The following is a 13,909-nucleotide window of genomic DNA, read 5'->3' as shown; positions in this document are numbered from 1 at the left end:
GATTCTCCGTCTTACCCCATCTCCATCCCAACCTGTACTCATCCAGACCTTGTTTGGCTCGGAGGTCTTTCTCGGAACTGATAATACGATTCGAACACCCAAAGTCCTGAATCTGACAAATCATGGCGAACCCTTCCCAGCTATTCCTACTCGCCGATCATATCAAGCTATCTCTATTAGAGCGCCAACGGGCCATCTCCCTGGACCTCGAGCCCAATTCCCAAGATGGAGAAATCTCGCGCTCCCTAGAGTCACTCCGAGAAGGCATCGATGCCGTGGAAGCCGACCAGACCCGACTAGCGAACTCGAACGACAGCGCAGGCGCCGCCGCCCTCAAAGACCAACTCGTTCCCCTTCAAATGCAATATGAAGATCTCGCAACCCAGTTTCACGGCCCCGACGCCACGGAGCCCACGGCGCAGGCGTCGCAATCTTCCATCCCCGATCTCAAGCAGCCGGTCCCTCAACATCCGCCTTCCAAATCCGTCCGATTCATGGATAATTCCGCCGCAGCCGCAGCTGTTCAAGATGAAATTGACGGAGAAGAAGACCGCGATCGCAATAATCTCTTCCGTCCATACCGCGATGAACCGTCGCCGTCACGACCCGACCAGTCCGACATGGATAATCAACAAATCTACGATCATCATGCTCAGACTATGCGCGATCAGGACGATCAGCTCGATCGCCTGGGTGAATCGATTGGCAGACAACACCAGCTGAGTATCCAGATCGGAGATGAATTGGATGGCCATGTTCAACTGCTGGATGGGATGGACGGGGACGTCGAGCGCCATCAGACACGACTGAACGGTGCCAGGCGGCGAATTGATCGGATCCGCCGCAAGGCCGGGGACAACTGGAGTATGATGACTATTATTGGGTTGATCATTGTTCTGGTCATTCTGATTGTGATCCTGAAATGATACCAGACAGCGGGTTATGGATTGTCTTTTCTCTTATCTTTCGACAAGCGGGCGTTTCTGGACTTTTAGCAACAGGTGGATCGATTCTATCTGTGATTTCCCCATGGTGTTTTAGGCGTTCATCCAGATGGGTTTGGGACTCTCGCAGCTCCTTGGTCATACTACGTTACGAAGTTCTTTCAAGAACAATTCTGGCTCAGACACAATTTCATTTGTATCAATAATCATTGGTAAATGCGATAAACCGTACACAGATCACCCCATTAGACTCCGTAACAACTTCGGTCGCAGACTAAATCAAATACATGAGACATAATAGAAATATGCGATTGGAAAGGCAGAGCAGTCAGCCAGTCGTGCTTATTGCTTGTTTCCCTTCGCCTTTTCCTGCTCACGAAGCAGGTGTTTCGTCTTTTGCTGCATGGCCTCGAACGAGGGATGATCACCATCGTATTCGCCTCGATCAGCTTTCACCTGAAAAGTCACGAAGTATGTTAGCGATGCCCATTATGGTGTAGAATAGATATAACCCAGGTGAGAAGCTTACATCTTCTTCACTGGAACTGGCCAGCTCGGACCTCCACTTTCCCTTGCCCTCCTTGGTTTCCTTGAGGCCTTCTTGTTTGTGAGACTCATAGTGGTCAGCGAGGTCTTCGCGGTCTGTTTCGCATTAGCTCGAGTGACTGGCAGGTATAATGGCCATTACTGACGACGGTCGTTCTCTTTCAAGCTGCGGACAGCCGATGTATGAAATGTGGAGACGGGAATGATATTGGAACGGAGAGCTTGACGAGAAGCCCGGATGGAGGTGATGAAAGACATTGTGAGGTTGGTTGGTGTAGTTGTGAGGGAGTAGAGAGTATTTGAAATTAAATGAAGAAGATTGGAACTTCGGAAAAGGTATTTAAAGCAGTTCCATCTGCTTCTGACAGCTGTGGCCTTGATGTGATGCTTCATGACATCATCCGTTTCTCCGAGTGGGGCCTGACAAACAAGGCTGTAAATGCCTTATTTGTGCCTTGCAATGCGTCAACCTCCACTTAACTCTTTCACTGCCGAGGGTAGTAGCCTTGCAGCTGCCCACATGGAGTTTCGCGATATCGATCAACAAAACAAGATGAAAACCTGGAGGGAGCTTCCCTTTCCTAATTCAGCGATTCCCCACTTCTCGATTGCTTGGAAGATCGGCATACTCGGCATGGGAACTTGACCATAGCATGGAACAGCCAATGTACGCCTATACACACAGAGGTCAGGTCAAATGTGGATGTCAAAAATACGCCAGGCTATCGGCATATCTAAGCCATCACCCTCACACAACAGGTGCAAACTTTCGATGGCAGGGTTTGGGTCGTTCTATACTGCTCCCCTCGGCATTAACAATGCAGCAAAAAAGACAGCAAAAGCTTTCTATTGTCAATTACCTTTAGATACGAAGTACTAACTTCTTGATCTTTCCGACCCAAGTAGCTGTTGCTACTTGGGTTCGATATAAACACGCCTGAGACCCGCCGTTTTAATAGTGCCGATTCGTCATTCTCATGGCTGAAATTACATGGCAAAACGCCTAGATAAGTCCCGCTTAAAAGGACACTACCCCCCTTCTCTCGAACGGAGTTCCCTATGCGGAGCATATGATCGGGGGGTTTTGAGATCTGACTCGAATTACGAGTGATGGAAGCACTGTGGCGTGATTCGATTTGGCAGTATGCCTTTGACGTTGAAAATCAATTTGCTGTCTTTTTATCAATCAAATGCTCCGTCTACTTGCTCCTTATACTGCACCAATGGCAACCCGCCCAGTAATCGAGTTCTACTTTTCTTTCATTTCACTATGGTCCTACATCGGAAGCCGTCGATTCCAGCAACTTGCGAAGCAGACGAATGCACAGATCCTCTACAAGCCAATTGATCTTCTGCATATTTTCTCTATATCCGGTGGATTACCCGTGAAGCAGCGATCGGAGCAGAGACAAGCGTATCGTCTTCTTGAGATGGAGCGCTGGCGAAAGATCCGCGAAATCCCAGTTGTACAACAGCCAAAATTCTACCCGGCGGATCCTTCTCTCGCACACCGTGTTCTGCTTGCCGCCATTGAAGAGAACGGGGCGGACAGTGAACATGTTCATGAGTTCGTACACAAAGGATTAGAAGCGGTTTGGGCTCGAGAACTTGACATCGCCGATCCTGACACTATCGTTCAGTTGGCGGCTGAATCAGGTCTCAAGGGGGATCGGTTGCTGAAGAGAGCTGAATCTGAGGAATCGTGGGCAAAGAAAGAAGTGGATTTGATTGAGGAAGCTGAGTTGAGAAATGTGTTTGGCGCTCCATTTTACATTCTCAATGGTGAGTCTTTCTGGGGACAGGATAGGTTGGAGATGTTGCAGGAAGTTATTGAATCTGGAAGAGAGCCAACTGATGTACCTGATGCTTGAATGAATGACAGAAATTATTTGAAAAGACCGCGTTTACTCGCTCTTTGCTCTAACGAAAGAAGTCTCACCCCAAAAGGCTCCTCTTCACGATCACTCGAATAATTCGCAATGTTGCTTGCACCCATCTAGTCAAAATATTTGATAGAAATGCCCTTGATTATCTCCACTTGGTCGACATCGTTATCCCCTTCGTCGTTGGTAGATGTCCCGAGATTCTTGATGATGCGTTGCTTCACCCATTCTCCCGCTTTGATCGGCTGCCCATCGCTTCCCAGAATTCTTTCACTTGTCAAACCTCTCTCCTGTAAGACGGGAGATTCCTCAATGGGGACCAAGTCGGAATCGTCCTCAATGCGTACCATATACAAAACACCCAGGCGATCAACATGGGCTTGATCCTTTGGTGGTGCAATTACTCGGTGAATGCTAGACTTGAGGAATCCATCTGCGTTGCAGAATGTAAGTAAAATAGTTTCCAGTACAAAGGGTTTTGTCCCTCACTTGTCATAAATTGGAGCGCATCCGCGATATTGACCGTCAATGCATCCATCTGCGGCTGGACATATTTCCAGGTTCCATCCTTTGTCAACACTTGCAACGCAGCAACGGGTTGACGGAATAAGAGAGTCAGGCTTCCCATGTCCGAATGACTGCTTGATGTTACAACCAGCAAAGATTATCGACATAGATGCAAAAGACATACCCTTTCAGCCAAACTCCACCAAGCTTTCTATTCTCTTCCTCACTTCTGGAATAATATTTCATGTAGCGCAAATGATCACCACTGCTCTTCTCATAGCGATGTTTTTTGACAAACCATTCCTCGTCTTCAAGCCCCAAGGCTATCGCAAAGATGATGAGAAGCTTTCGGACAATCTGGTCATTGATATGCTTCGAGAACTTTTCGATAACTTCCCAATGTCTCTTGACAAGCTCTGGGTGTGATCGATTGGCATGCTCGGGTATGAATTTGGGGATATTGTAAATTTCGAAGTTGTCCTTCACCCCAGGAATGAGATTTCTCGTTCCGGCTGGTTTCCAACCGTTGTAGTCTCCTTCCTCGAGCGCGGCCCGATACTTCAACTTTTCTTCGCTAGGGAGCAAAAGAACCGATTGTGCAAGTGCAAATTGCGTGTCAATGTCGTCCTTAGTCAAGCCATGATTTTTGACGTAGAAGAAACCTTCCTACCATGTCAACAGCTGATTGTGGCTGATTGAACTGAGTATGAACATACCGACGTCCTCGATGGCCTGCGTGAATTCCTCCGCTAGTTTTTGTCTTCCCCCAGGCTGGTCAAATTTGGAGAGATCGAGCGTTCTAAGATCTGCCCAATCCAATGCTTCCGATGTTTCCGGCACTTGCACATACTCCAATTGTTCTGTTTCTGTTGTAGTAGCCATGTCGAGCGATTTCAATTTATTGACTGACTGCCCCTTCAAATCAATTTAGTTGATCATGGGACGAAATCTTTATGGTACCCATGCGCATATTATATCGTGTGCCAAAATAACCCATCGGCTTCCATCCACATCATTCTAGTCTCTATGACACCATAGCTGTGGTATGTCCTCTCCCGAAGTCGACACGCATTTTATTGGCGCGATTCATTCCATGATCTAGACCTTCCCATTTGATACAGATTGCTAGTCATTCCTCCTGTCTGATCATCAAATTTGGAAGAGTTCAAATGATCTTACAATTTCGGGCCGTTTATCATTTGCTCAGGTACCCAAGGCAGGTAGCAAAGACCACCCTCCATGACGCCCTTTCAGTATCTTTTTTACTGTCTTTTTCGCTGTCGACCTCACTTTTTTTTCATTTTCTTTCCCCGCAAATTCTAAAATGACTCCCACTCGCACTTGCGTATCTACATGGCCGAGGAACTAATCCGACACAATTTGGGCTGATATCTTTACCACTGGCTCATACTATGTAAATTCCACACTCTCGAAAATACGACCCCTTTCAGGATTCCAAGCTTACTACATACAGACCTCCGATAAGGTTTTAGTATATGATTGAGCCCCGCCAAGTCCACGTGGGGCTAGTATGATGTTCTGTCATATTTGGACGAGTGCACGCCATCTGCCATCTCTCCGCGCATTTTAGACGCGGGCAGATGCCGAAAGCTTCAAAATGCTCCGATTGGAATTTCCAATTCCATGGCTTTGAATCTCTGTTATTGCAAATCCCGTTGGATCAAAAATTGAAAAACTTCTTACCAATGACCCTTTTCCGCTTCTCGCGCAATTGAGGTGACGCTGCGCTCTCCTGGCGCCTGTGCGAACCTCGAAATATCAACAGTCGATTCCATCGATATCAGCAAAATGGATTTGAGTAATGCTCAATCCAAGGAGAAAGACGCAGTTATTGCAAATGGACTTGAGGTTTTGGAAGAAGGCGCAAGACCAATCGATCCCCGTGAGAGCAAACGCGTCCTGAGGAAGATAGACCTCTATTTGATACCAGCCATGATAGTTGGTATTTTTGTCTTTATTCCTTTTGCCATCCCTTTCTGAGTCGTTTTAGGTTATGGACTTGTCTATTACGACAAAGTGAGTACAATGCCAGCATTGATTTCTTTTCTCAGAAGACTAACATGATCTTGAAAGGCGATTCTTGGAAACGCAGCGATATTTGGAATGACCGCCGATCTACAGCTTTCTGTAGCTGACGCGTCAGTCAGTCCCCCCAAAACGGATACATCGCGGCTCAGTTGGGCAACATCCATATTCTACTTCGGGCAGCTTGTAGGGTCTTATCCTGTCACATATACCTTGCAACATTTCAAAACACAGCATGTCCTCGGTCCAATGGTCATGCTATGGGCCATCATTTGTGCCGCAACCGCTGGGGTCAAAACTTGGCAAGGCCTTCTGGTACAACGGTTTTTCTTAGGTAAATGACAAACTTCTCTTCTAACGTTTTTCGTGTTGCTAACAGTCCCTGGAAGGCCTGACGGAGTCTATAATCCCTACCTGTTTTATGATTACTGTCAGCGGGTTTTACACTCAGTCCGAGCAAGCGCTACGCCAGAGCTTGTGGTTTTCCGCCACTGGCTGGTTTGGAATTATTGGAGGTGCCATCAACTATGGCTTTGCAACAATCGATGCCGGTGCTCTAAATTCATGGCAATACATTTTTGTGTTTGCTGGAGGCTTGACGTTTCTATTCGGAATCCTGTGCTTCTTTCTCCCTAGCTCACCGTTGAACGCCTGGTTTCTAAGCCCGGAAGAACGAATTGTGGCAATCGAGCGATTGAGAGCAGGCCAGACTGGACTCAAGAACAAAGTGGTGAAAGTCTCTCAGATCAAGGAGGCGGCACTTGATGTCAAGATATGGCTTGTCGCCGTGACAATGGCTTCTGCGTGAGTTCAAACAATTTCCTGATCTCTAATCTTGTACAAATTCTAATTATTGATTCATGTTAGATATACCGTCAATGGTGCAATCTCTGGCTTCGGTCCTCTGATAGTGACAACATTTGGATACTCTTCTTTAGAAAGCATCCTATTTCAATTTCCCCTCTGTGCTTTGTCGGGCACTGGGATTGTCCTAATGGGATGGCTGAGCTCGCGATACCAAAACATCAGAGTCTTGCTACTGATACTGTGCTGTCTCCCGGTCATTGCAGGATTCTGCATTATTTGGAAATCAAGCTGGGGACACAAGCCCGTCGCACCGGTTGTCGGATACTCATTACTTGGATTCTTTGGGCCGGTTGTCGGACTTACTATCTCCCTCGGTGCAAGTAACGTTGCTGGTGAGACTAAGAAGAGCTTCACGGCATCGGCAGTATTTGTGGCTTACTGTGTTGGGAATATTATTGGTCCGCAATTGATCCAAAGCCAGACCAAGAGTCAACATTACCCCGAATTGTGGACTGGGTTGATCATATGGTATGTTTCAAAGACCCTTGCCCCATTCGAATACTACTTTGCTGACTTTGACCAAGCTATTGTATTGCCATACTATCTACCTCCGCTCTTTATATCATGTGGTCTCGTGAGAATAAGCGACGGAATGGGTTGGAACAAAATGAAATTGACCGTGATAGATCCGCGTTCAAGGATCTCACTGATAAGGAAAATGTCCATTTCAGATATGTGTACTAAGCTGCATGTCTTCTTGATGTTATAATCCTTGCCAGGCTAGGTACTACTAAGTTTGACAATGAGATGGTAATGAGATGATATAGAATGTGAAATAGTTCTGAGTTAACAACCTAGGTGCAGTCAAGTAACAAAAATCAGCAGAGAGTTTCGATCCAAGGAAACCTATGACTAAAAGAAAATTCACGTTAGCAATCTGATAATGAAAATGATCCGGGTTCGCAACTTCGTAATCCCAGAAAAACGGGAGGTAGCGTTTGAGTCGGCGTGTTGTTAGGAATTGCTTCTCTAACCCTACTGACCTTCCATGTAGCTCACGGGTTCAATGTCAAACCGCATATGCAAATCCTGCTGCCTCCAAGTGACGATCCGAGCAACAATAACTGTACCTCTGGGGAAGTAGGTAAGCAGCAGAGCAGCTACTCCTTTGCCAAAAGTGGTACCCAGGATAGCCTGATATTCAGGAGTACCGAGAGACCAAACGATCTGTCTTTCTGCAGCCGGGTTACGAGAAAAGCCCCCTTCCATCGTAGAACGATAAAGGTCCATCATGAATCCGTGAGTGTCCTCATTGATGACGTGGTGGAAATAAATGCGTCGCAGTGTTTCAATTCTGAAATCCATTGTGTATTGTCCGACGGCGATATCGGACCAGTGGTACAAGCTATCCCTGGTGATGTCCATGGCAAAGATAACTCCATTGGCTGTCATATGCACGTACTCGTTGTACACGCCCCACTGCACAGGTCCGTTAAGCCTGATTTTGCGGTAGGTATTCGGTCCGGAAGGGAGTCCCTGACTTGCCAACTCACTGTCAAAGCCTATAGGCGATTGTACGAAGCTGTTTCTATCGATGCTCCACCGGTCAGCTGGGTTTGTTCGATTGATCATCTCAAGGTATTGAAGAGGAGATCTCATGATAAATGGGCAATCAGCGGCATAGTCAACCTGAAGCCATCTCTGGCGATAAGCTCCTTGCATCTGGTGTATTCCATATTGATACGCGGCAGGATCAGTTGATAAGTGATCACCGGGGCCAGGGGCAACTATACCTGACGATCGTCCAGATCCACTGTCGTACGGAGCTGGACGCTCGCCGCTGTGACGAGGGCGACTATCACCACTATGGCGAGGACGACTGTCGCCACTATAGCGGGGGCTACTGCCGCTTGTTCGGCCCACCCCACCCCTGTAAAGTGCAGGTGAGACTTCCTGAAGCCACTCCGCAGTCCGACCAGAGACGTTCTGGCCACTGCTTCGTGGGGTAGCTCCAGAGCCGCTTGGGAAGTCAGAGCTTACACGGCGGCTGCTTTGCTGGGAAGGGATTATACCACCGATGTACGGGTCCTGAGGGGCCAGACCACTACTGGCGCGTCCGGAACTGTGACGGCCATGTGTTCCAGAGCTGCGTTGACCAGTTGCCTGAGCGGAGCTTTGACGACTGTGCTGTGGAGTAGTTCTAGGAGGTTCTGCGCGGGGAGCTGGTTGAGATGCACGGGGAGCTGGTTGAGATGCACGGGGAGCTGGTTGAGATGCACGGGGAGTTGGTTGAGATGCGCGGGGAGTCGTCTGAGATGCGCGAGGGGTCGTAGATGATCTTCTATGACCGGGGGTTTGTGCCGAGGTGCGGGCTGCGGGCCTGGTCTGTAGCTCAATGGGACGGTTAGCACGTCGGTCAGATGAACGTCGGCTGTCACGGGCTGGGGTTTCACTGCAACGGCCGAAACACAGGCCATTGCACCACGTTTGGTGACGACCGGTTCCCATATTGATAAATCTGCTGCTTACGCTGTTTGCTTTGTATGTAGATGGTTAATGAATATTCTGTTGAGATATAATTTGCGCGATATAGAATGTTGCGTGGTGATGAATTCCGTTATACAAATACATCATGGCATCTTATATAGATGTAGACTTGGCCTCGACTTGAGAAAGTCATCCAAGGGCTCTCATATCGAGATCAAAGGTGCAAGAACGAGTAAACAATGGAAACAAGAGACCCCTTATTTCAAAAGGCAGTCTCAAAGAGCAACACAATCGCATAGTACACATCTTGAAAGGCTTCAGCAGAGGACAAAGAGATACGCGGACAAACAACAGTAAGACATTCCTAGGTGCACTGTAGACGTTCAAAGGTTGATTGATTGATTGATTTGATGGACCTCCGGTAGGAAGCAATCGTAGCTTGCCCCTGGGACCGACCCCCCTCGGGATATTGGGACGTGGGGTGACGTTCCAAGGCGATTTGCCGACAGATGGGTATCGGACCGAGTACATAGATCACAAAAGCCGAATCACAAACCGAGTGTGGAGAGCCGACTGTGGAGTAAAAACTCGGACTTCGCACATTATTCTCCGAAAATCAAACGAGGCCGGTAGCTTGTACACCATCCGGGCCAAGGCTCAGAGACTTCCTGAAGACGTCGGGATCGGCATGCCGGGGCTGCATTGTTGGTGGTTCCGACTTCCTATTTGGGACGGACGGCCTGTTTGGGACTGACACCGACCAAATCAGGCAGGATCTAGCGCTTCCCCACAATGTGGGGTGCAGAGTAGAACGGGGAAAATGACGCAGGAGCCACTCTTTTCTCACTGTGCCCTTGCCGATAGATCCCAAAAGAACTATAAGAACTAAGACAATGCAGGTAAACTTGTGGGCTCCGGGAAGAAGACAAGTAAAAAATGGCATCCTTCACAGCACTCTTGGTGCTATGGACACTCGTAGTCCAGACAATCGCGAAAGTCAACACCAGCTCTTTCTTGCCAATTCCCGATAAGCCACGGGTATTCATTCTCTCCGATATCTCAAATGAGCCCGATGATGCCGAGTCCTTGACCCGGTACCTACTTTACTCCAACCAGTTCCGTACAGAGGGCATTGTTGCCGTGACATCGACATGGCTGCGCGATGAAGTCCACCCTGAAGACATGCTATCTGTGATTAATGCCTATGGAAATGTCACCGACAACTTGAATCGCCATGCTCCCCCGGGCTCCCCATACCCCTCGGGACAACATATTCGCAGTCTCCTGCGAACGGGCCCTTCGGTAAGGTTTTTCATTCGCTCTTTCAATCTGAAAAAGCATCCTGACATTGGACTAGACCTATGGAATGACCGCTGTTGGAAAGAACGTCACCCTTAGCGATGGAGGAAAACTGCTCCTCCAGCGCCTTCAAGAGAAGTCCGAGGAACCCCTCTGGGTCCTTGCGTGGGGTGGAACCAACGTACTCGCTCAAGTTCTTTTCAAGATTCACGACACCTACTCGAAGACTGAAGCTGCTGCCATGCGGTCCCGCCTCCGTGTCTACGCGGTCTCTGACCAAGACGACACTGGTGCCTGGATCCGCCAGCAGTTCCCCGACATTGTCTACATTGCTTCAACCCACGGCTGGAACCAGTACGGTCTTGCAGCATGGATTGGAATCTCCGGAGAAGACTACTACGGCGTGGACCAAGGAGGCCCTGAAAATAGCACGGTATCTCACAAGTGGTTGCGCGACAACATCCAAGTCGGACCCTATGGCAAGGCTGCGTACCCGAATTACAAGTTCATCATGGAGGGGGACACCCCAACCTTCCTGTATCTGATCCAGAATGGACTCGGCGTACCCGAGCAGCCAGACTACGGCTCCTGGGGTGGAAGATACTCCAAAGTCAACCCGTCGACTGTTCTGGAGTTCAACCACTACGCTGATGCCGCTGACCGCGTCGTCGGAAAGAACAACGAGACTTTTACCTCCAGCCAAGCGACTATCTGGCGTTGGAGAAATGCCTACCAAAACGATTTCGCCGCTCGCATGCAATGGTCTCTCCCGGCCAATATCAGCAAAGCAAACCACCACCCGGTAATCTCGGTAAACGGGAGTGCCGAGCTTGCTCCTCTGAAGGTTACTGCCGAGGCTGGCTCAAGCATTTCATTCAATGCTGGCGCTACAAGGGACCCTGATGGTGATTCCTTGAGCTTTAAGTGGTTCCAGTATAGTGAGCCTGGATCGAGCGATTGGAACGTTGCGGGTCAAGTTCCCGCACTTAATATCACCTCCACTAACGGCGGCCGGGAAGCACACGTGCATCTCCCTGCAGCTAGTGAGAGCTGCAATGGCAAGGCCCTTACTGAATCTGGCTGCTGGTTGCTGCACCTGATTTTGGAAGTCACCGATGATGGATACCACCCCCTCACGAGCTATCGCCGGATTCTGATTCAAGCGACGAACGCCACTGAGACATCTTCATGAAGCAAAATTTACGATGAATGAGCTAGGAATGTTTCCGATTTCATGATGTAAATATAATGTCCGGCATATGATCTTCCGTGTCTAGTAGATGGGATATCATGCAATTTGATTCTGGTTAGCGCATGAATTAAGTGCCTCAAATAAAACTTCATTTACTTGCCCTTATCTAAACTGGTGACAGCCTGTTATGCAGCTCCAGAAATGAATTTCCTTGAATTTCAACCCTCTATTACAGTATTGCATTGCCGCCAGTACTCCCCACACGATACAGAACCTTAGTCTAGAGGCATACGTGGCTTTATTGCTCGTTTCTTCCAAGTCATTCCCTGGCTTGCAGGTTCAATTCCTGATCTCGCTGGATAATGTTAAGTAGGAAATGCTCCGTCCTCCCCAGGTGGTACGTAGAATTCGCGAAACGCTCAGTTAATGGAGCTAGATCCTCACAAAGAAGATCCGAGCAATTACGTATTCAATTTGACTGACGAATAAAGAGAAAGAAAAACTGGAAAATGGTAGGGATGCCCTGATGACGCTTGGTATCAGTAGGCTGTATGACGACAAGTCCGTCACGACAACCAATATTCTTCTCGCATTCATCAATACCTTCTCTATCAACATCTCATTTTCTTGGAGTTCCATAAAAGCTCTAATCAGAAGAATAGAGAAGAAATCGTCCATTTCTTGGGTGGTTCTTTGTATGAGAAGTGCCAAAGACATTCTCCCCTACCAGCAGCGAAAGGCTCCCCCTCTCGGTATCGATCACCACGAAGATAGGATATGTTGCGAGACCTGAAGTCTTTGAGCGATAGTGATGCCGTATTTTCAAAGCATTTGCGAGGGCTTTGAAGCGTGAACGCATGTGGAAGCTCATAAGGTATCGTTTTATCTTCGCAATTAACAATGTGGATTTTCCACCGAGCATCATCTCTGTCAATACCACGCCCTAAATCAACCCATCTTGTTAAGACCAAGGCAAGCCTGGCGTCTATCCTGCGAAATTTAATCAGGGACACTGTGTTGCACCTGGGGCAAGTATAGGTGAATGAACTTGTCCATCCATTGTATACAGAATCAATCTCATTAGCTTTGCTCACAAGTGAGGTATGCTGGCATATTTCGTAAAGCCACAGAAGATGTGGTTCTGACTTCCCTGGAATCTTAGAATCCTCCCATACGTCATACAGTATGATATCCTGCATTCTTATAAGAACTCCAAGTGGCTCGGGACATACTTGAGCATCCATTGAGAAGAGCACTTTGATGTTTCGATAGATTGGTGACGATAGATCATTCTTGGCCCACGGATGTACATATTCACGAACTTGTGTAAAAGCCAAAGAATCAGTGTTGATTCCAAATCGAGGACCGTAGCAGTATCTTCTCATCGCAAGTTTGATTTGGAGGAAGGTGATTCGATTTCTCGAATAAGGGAAATAAGCATGAGATCTCATGTTAATCGAAGAGCCTCCGAAACACTCTGTCTGCGATTCATATCCTTTCCTAATGCAAGGAAGTTGACTAGATCTGTTTCGAGCCAATCCGCTGAGTCCAAAGCTCTCAGAGCCGTCGTATCGATGGAGGATACTGCAAACATCGCATGCGAAGTACTCTGGGAGATCTCTTTCCAGTCGATAACAGATTGACAGATTGATGTATCTCAGGCTAGGAAATTCATAATGGGCCTTAAGGAGGGCATGGAGTCGATGGTTGCAGAGGCGAAGACAAACGGAATCCTCAGGCCAGAGCATATCATAGATCAGGATTAATAACTCCGAGGGGAGGCTGGTCAGTCTATCTATGCATTCGGGCCGAGGGCTGACTACCCGGCATGAAAGGTCGAGGTGGGGCTTGAAGAAGTATTTCAAAAGTTCCATGGTGAATTGTGCCAGATGGTGGTAACTGTAGTCGTGAATACCGTTGCTCGAACCAGGAGGTGAAGATTGAAAAGACGACGGAGTTCGAGATGACAGGTTGTGACGTGATCGATTGATCTGGTGCCATATCAATGAGATATACTTTGATGTTGGTTGCCAATTCGGGTTGAGGAGTTTGACCACGGAGCTGTAGTGCTTCATTTGAACTCGAACAAAATAGTCCAGATTGGTGGTTTTGGTAGTATAGTCGAGGATTGCAGATGGCTATATTCAACTTGCTATCTTTTTGGCTATCTTTTTGGCTATCTTTTTGGCTATCTTTTT

At 47.9% G+C, this 13,909-nt stretch overlaps 7 protein-coding genes across 7 annotated transcripts; 4 read left to right on the top strand and 3 right to left on the bottom strand.

Annotated features, from left to right (window-relative positions):
• Positions 1 to 122: 122 nt before the first annotated feature.
• N7506_001234 (syntaxin family protein) lies at positions 123 to 926 on the top strand (the record flags this gene model as incomplete). The annotated part of the gene is made up of 1 exon (XM_056950530.1): positions 123 to 926. One exon carries the CDS (start codon positions 123 to 125, stop codon positions 924 to 926), a length of 804 nt encoding a protein of 267 aa, XP_056816445.1.
• A 360-nt stretch (positions 927 to 1,286) lies between these two features.
• N7506_001233 (uncharacterized protein) lies at positions 1,287 to 1,748 on the bottom strand (the record flags this gene model as incomplete). The annotated part of the gene is made up of 3 exons (XM_056950529.1): positions 1,287 to 1,400; positions 1,474 to 1,586; positions 1,637 to 1,748. 3 exons carry the CDS (start codon positions 1,746 to 1,748, stop codon positions 1,287 to 1,289), a joined length of 339 nt encoding a protein of 112 aa, XP_056816444.1.
• A 965-nt stretch (positions 1,749 to 2,713) lies between these two features.
• On the top strand, positions 2,714 to 3,361 carry N7506_001232 (uncharacterized protein; the record flags this gene model as incomplete). Its single annotated transcript, XM_056950528.1, has 1 exon — positions 2,714 to 3,361. The coding sequence occupies one exon, from the start codon at positions 2,714 to 2,716 to the stop codon at positions 3,359 to 3,361; it is 648 nt and encodes a 215-aa protein (XP_056816443.1).
• A 125-nt stretch (positions 3,362 to 3,486) lies between these two features.
• Positions 3,487 to 4,762, bottom strand: N7506_001231 (1-aminocyclopropane-1-carboxylate oxidase; the record flags this gene model as incomplete). The annotated part of the gene is made up of 4 exons (XM_056950527.1): positions 3,487 to 3,806; positions 3,863 to 4,011; positions 4,065 to 4,542; positions 4,597 to 4,762. The coding sequence occupies 4 exons, from the start codon at positions 4,760 to 4,762 to the stop codon at positions 3,487 to 3,489; spliced, it is 1,113 nt and encodes a 370-aa protein (XP_056816442.1).
• Positions 4,763 to 5,689: 927 nt separating this feature from the next.
• Positions 5,690 to 7,477, top strand: N7506_001230 (MFS general substrate transporter; the record flags this gene model as incomplete). The annotated part of the gene is made up of 6 exons (XM_056950526.1): positions 5,690 to 5,843; positions 5,892 to 5,917; positions 5,975 to 6,241; positions 6,306 to 6,730; positions 6,794 to 7,261; positions 7,318 to 7,477. 6 exons carry the CDS (start codon positions 5,690 to 5,692, stop codon positions 7,475 to 7,477), a joined length of 1,500 nt encoding a protein of 499 aa, XP_056816441.1.
• A 291-nt stretch (positions 7,478 to 7,768) lies between these two features.
• N7506_001229 (uncharacterized protein) lies at positions 7,769 to 9,241 on the bottom strand (the record flags this gene model as incomplete). Its single annotated transcript, XM_056950525.1, has 1 exon — positions 7,769 to 9,241. One exon carries the CDS (start codon positions 9,239 to 9,241, stop codon positions 7,769 to 7,771), a length of 1,473 nt encoding a protein of 490 aa, XP_056816440.1.
• A 915-nt stretch (positions 9,242 to 10,156) lies between these two features.
• On the top strand, positions 10,157 to 11,711 carry N7506_001228 (DUF1593 domain-containing protein; the record flags this gene model as incomplete). The annotated part of the gene is made up of 2 exons (XM_056950524.1): positions 10,157 to 10,522; positions 10,578 to 11,711. The coding sequence occupies 2 exons, from the start codon at positions 10,157 to 10,159 to the stop codon at positions 11,709 to 11,711; spliced, it is 1,500 nt and encodes a 499-aa protein (XP_056816439.1).
• Positions 11,712 to 13,909: the final 2,198 nt, after the last annotated feature.

The sequence above is a fragment of the Penicillium brevicompactum genome (assembly GCF_028827555.1).
Source record: "Penicillium brevicompactum strain IBT 35665 chromosome Unknown utg000001l_segment0_segment0, whole genome shotgun sequence".
Lineage (NCBI taxonomy): Eukaryota > Fungi > Ascomycota > Eurotiomycetes > Eurotiales > Aspergillaceae > Penicillium > Penicillium brevicompactum.
Note: the sequence above shows the minus strand (reverse complement) of the source record. Positions and strands in the feature narration are given on the sequence as shown.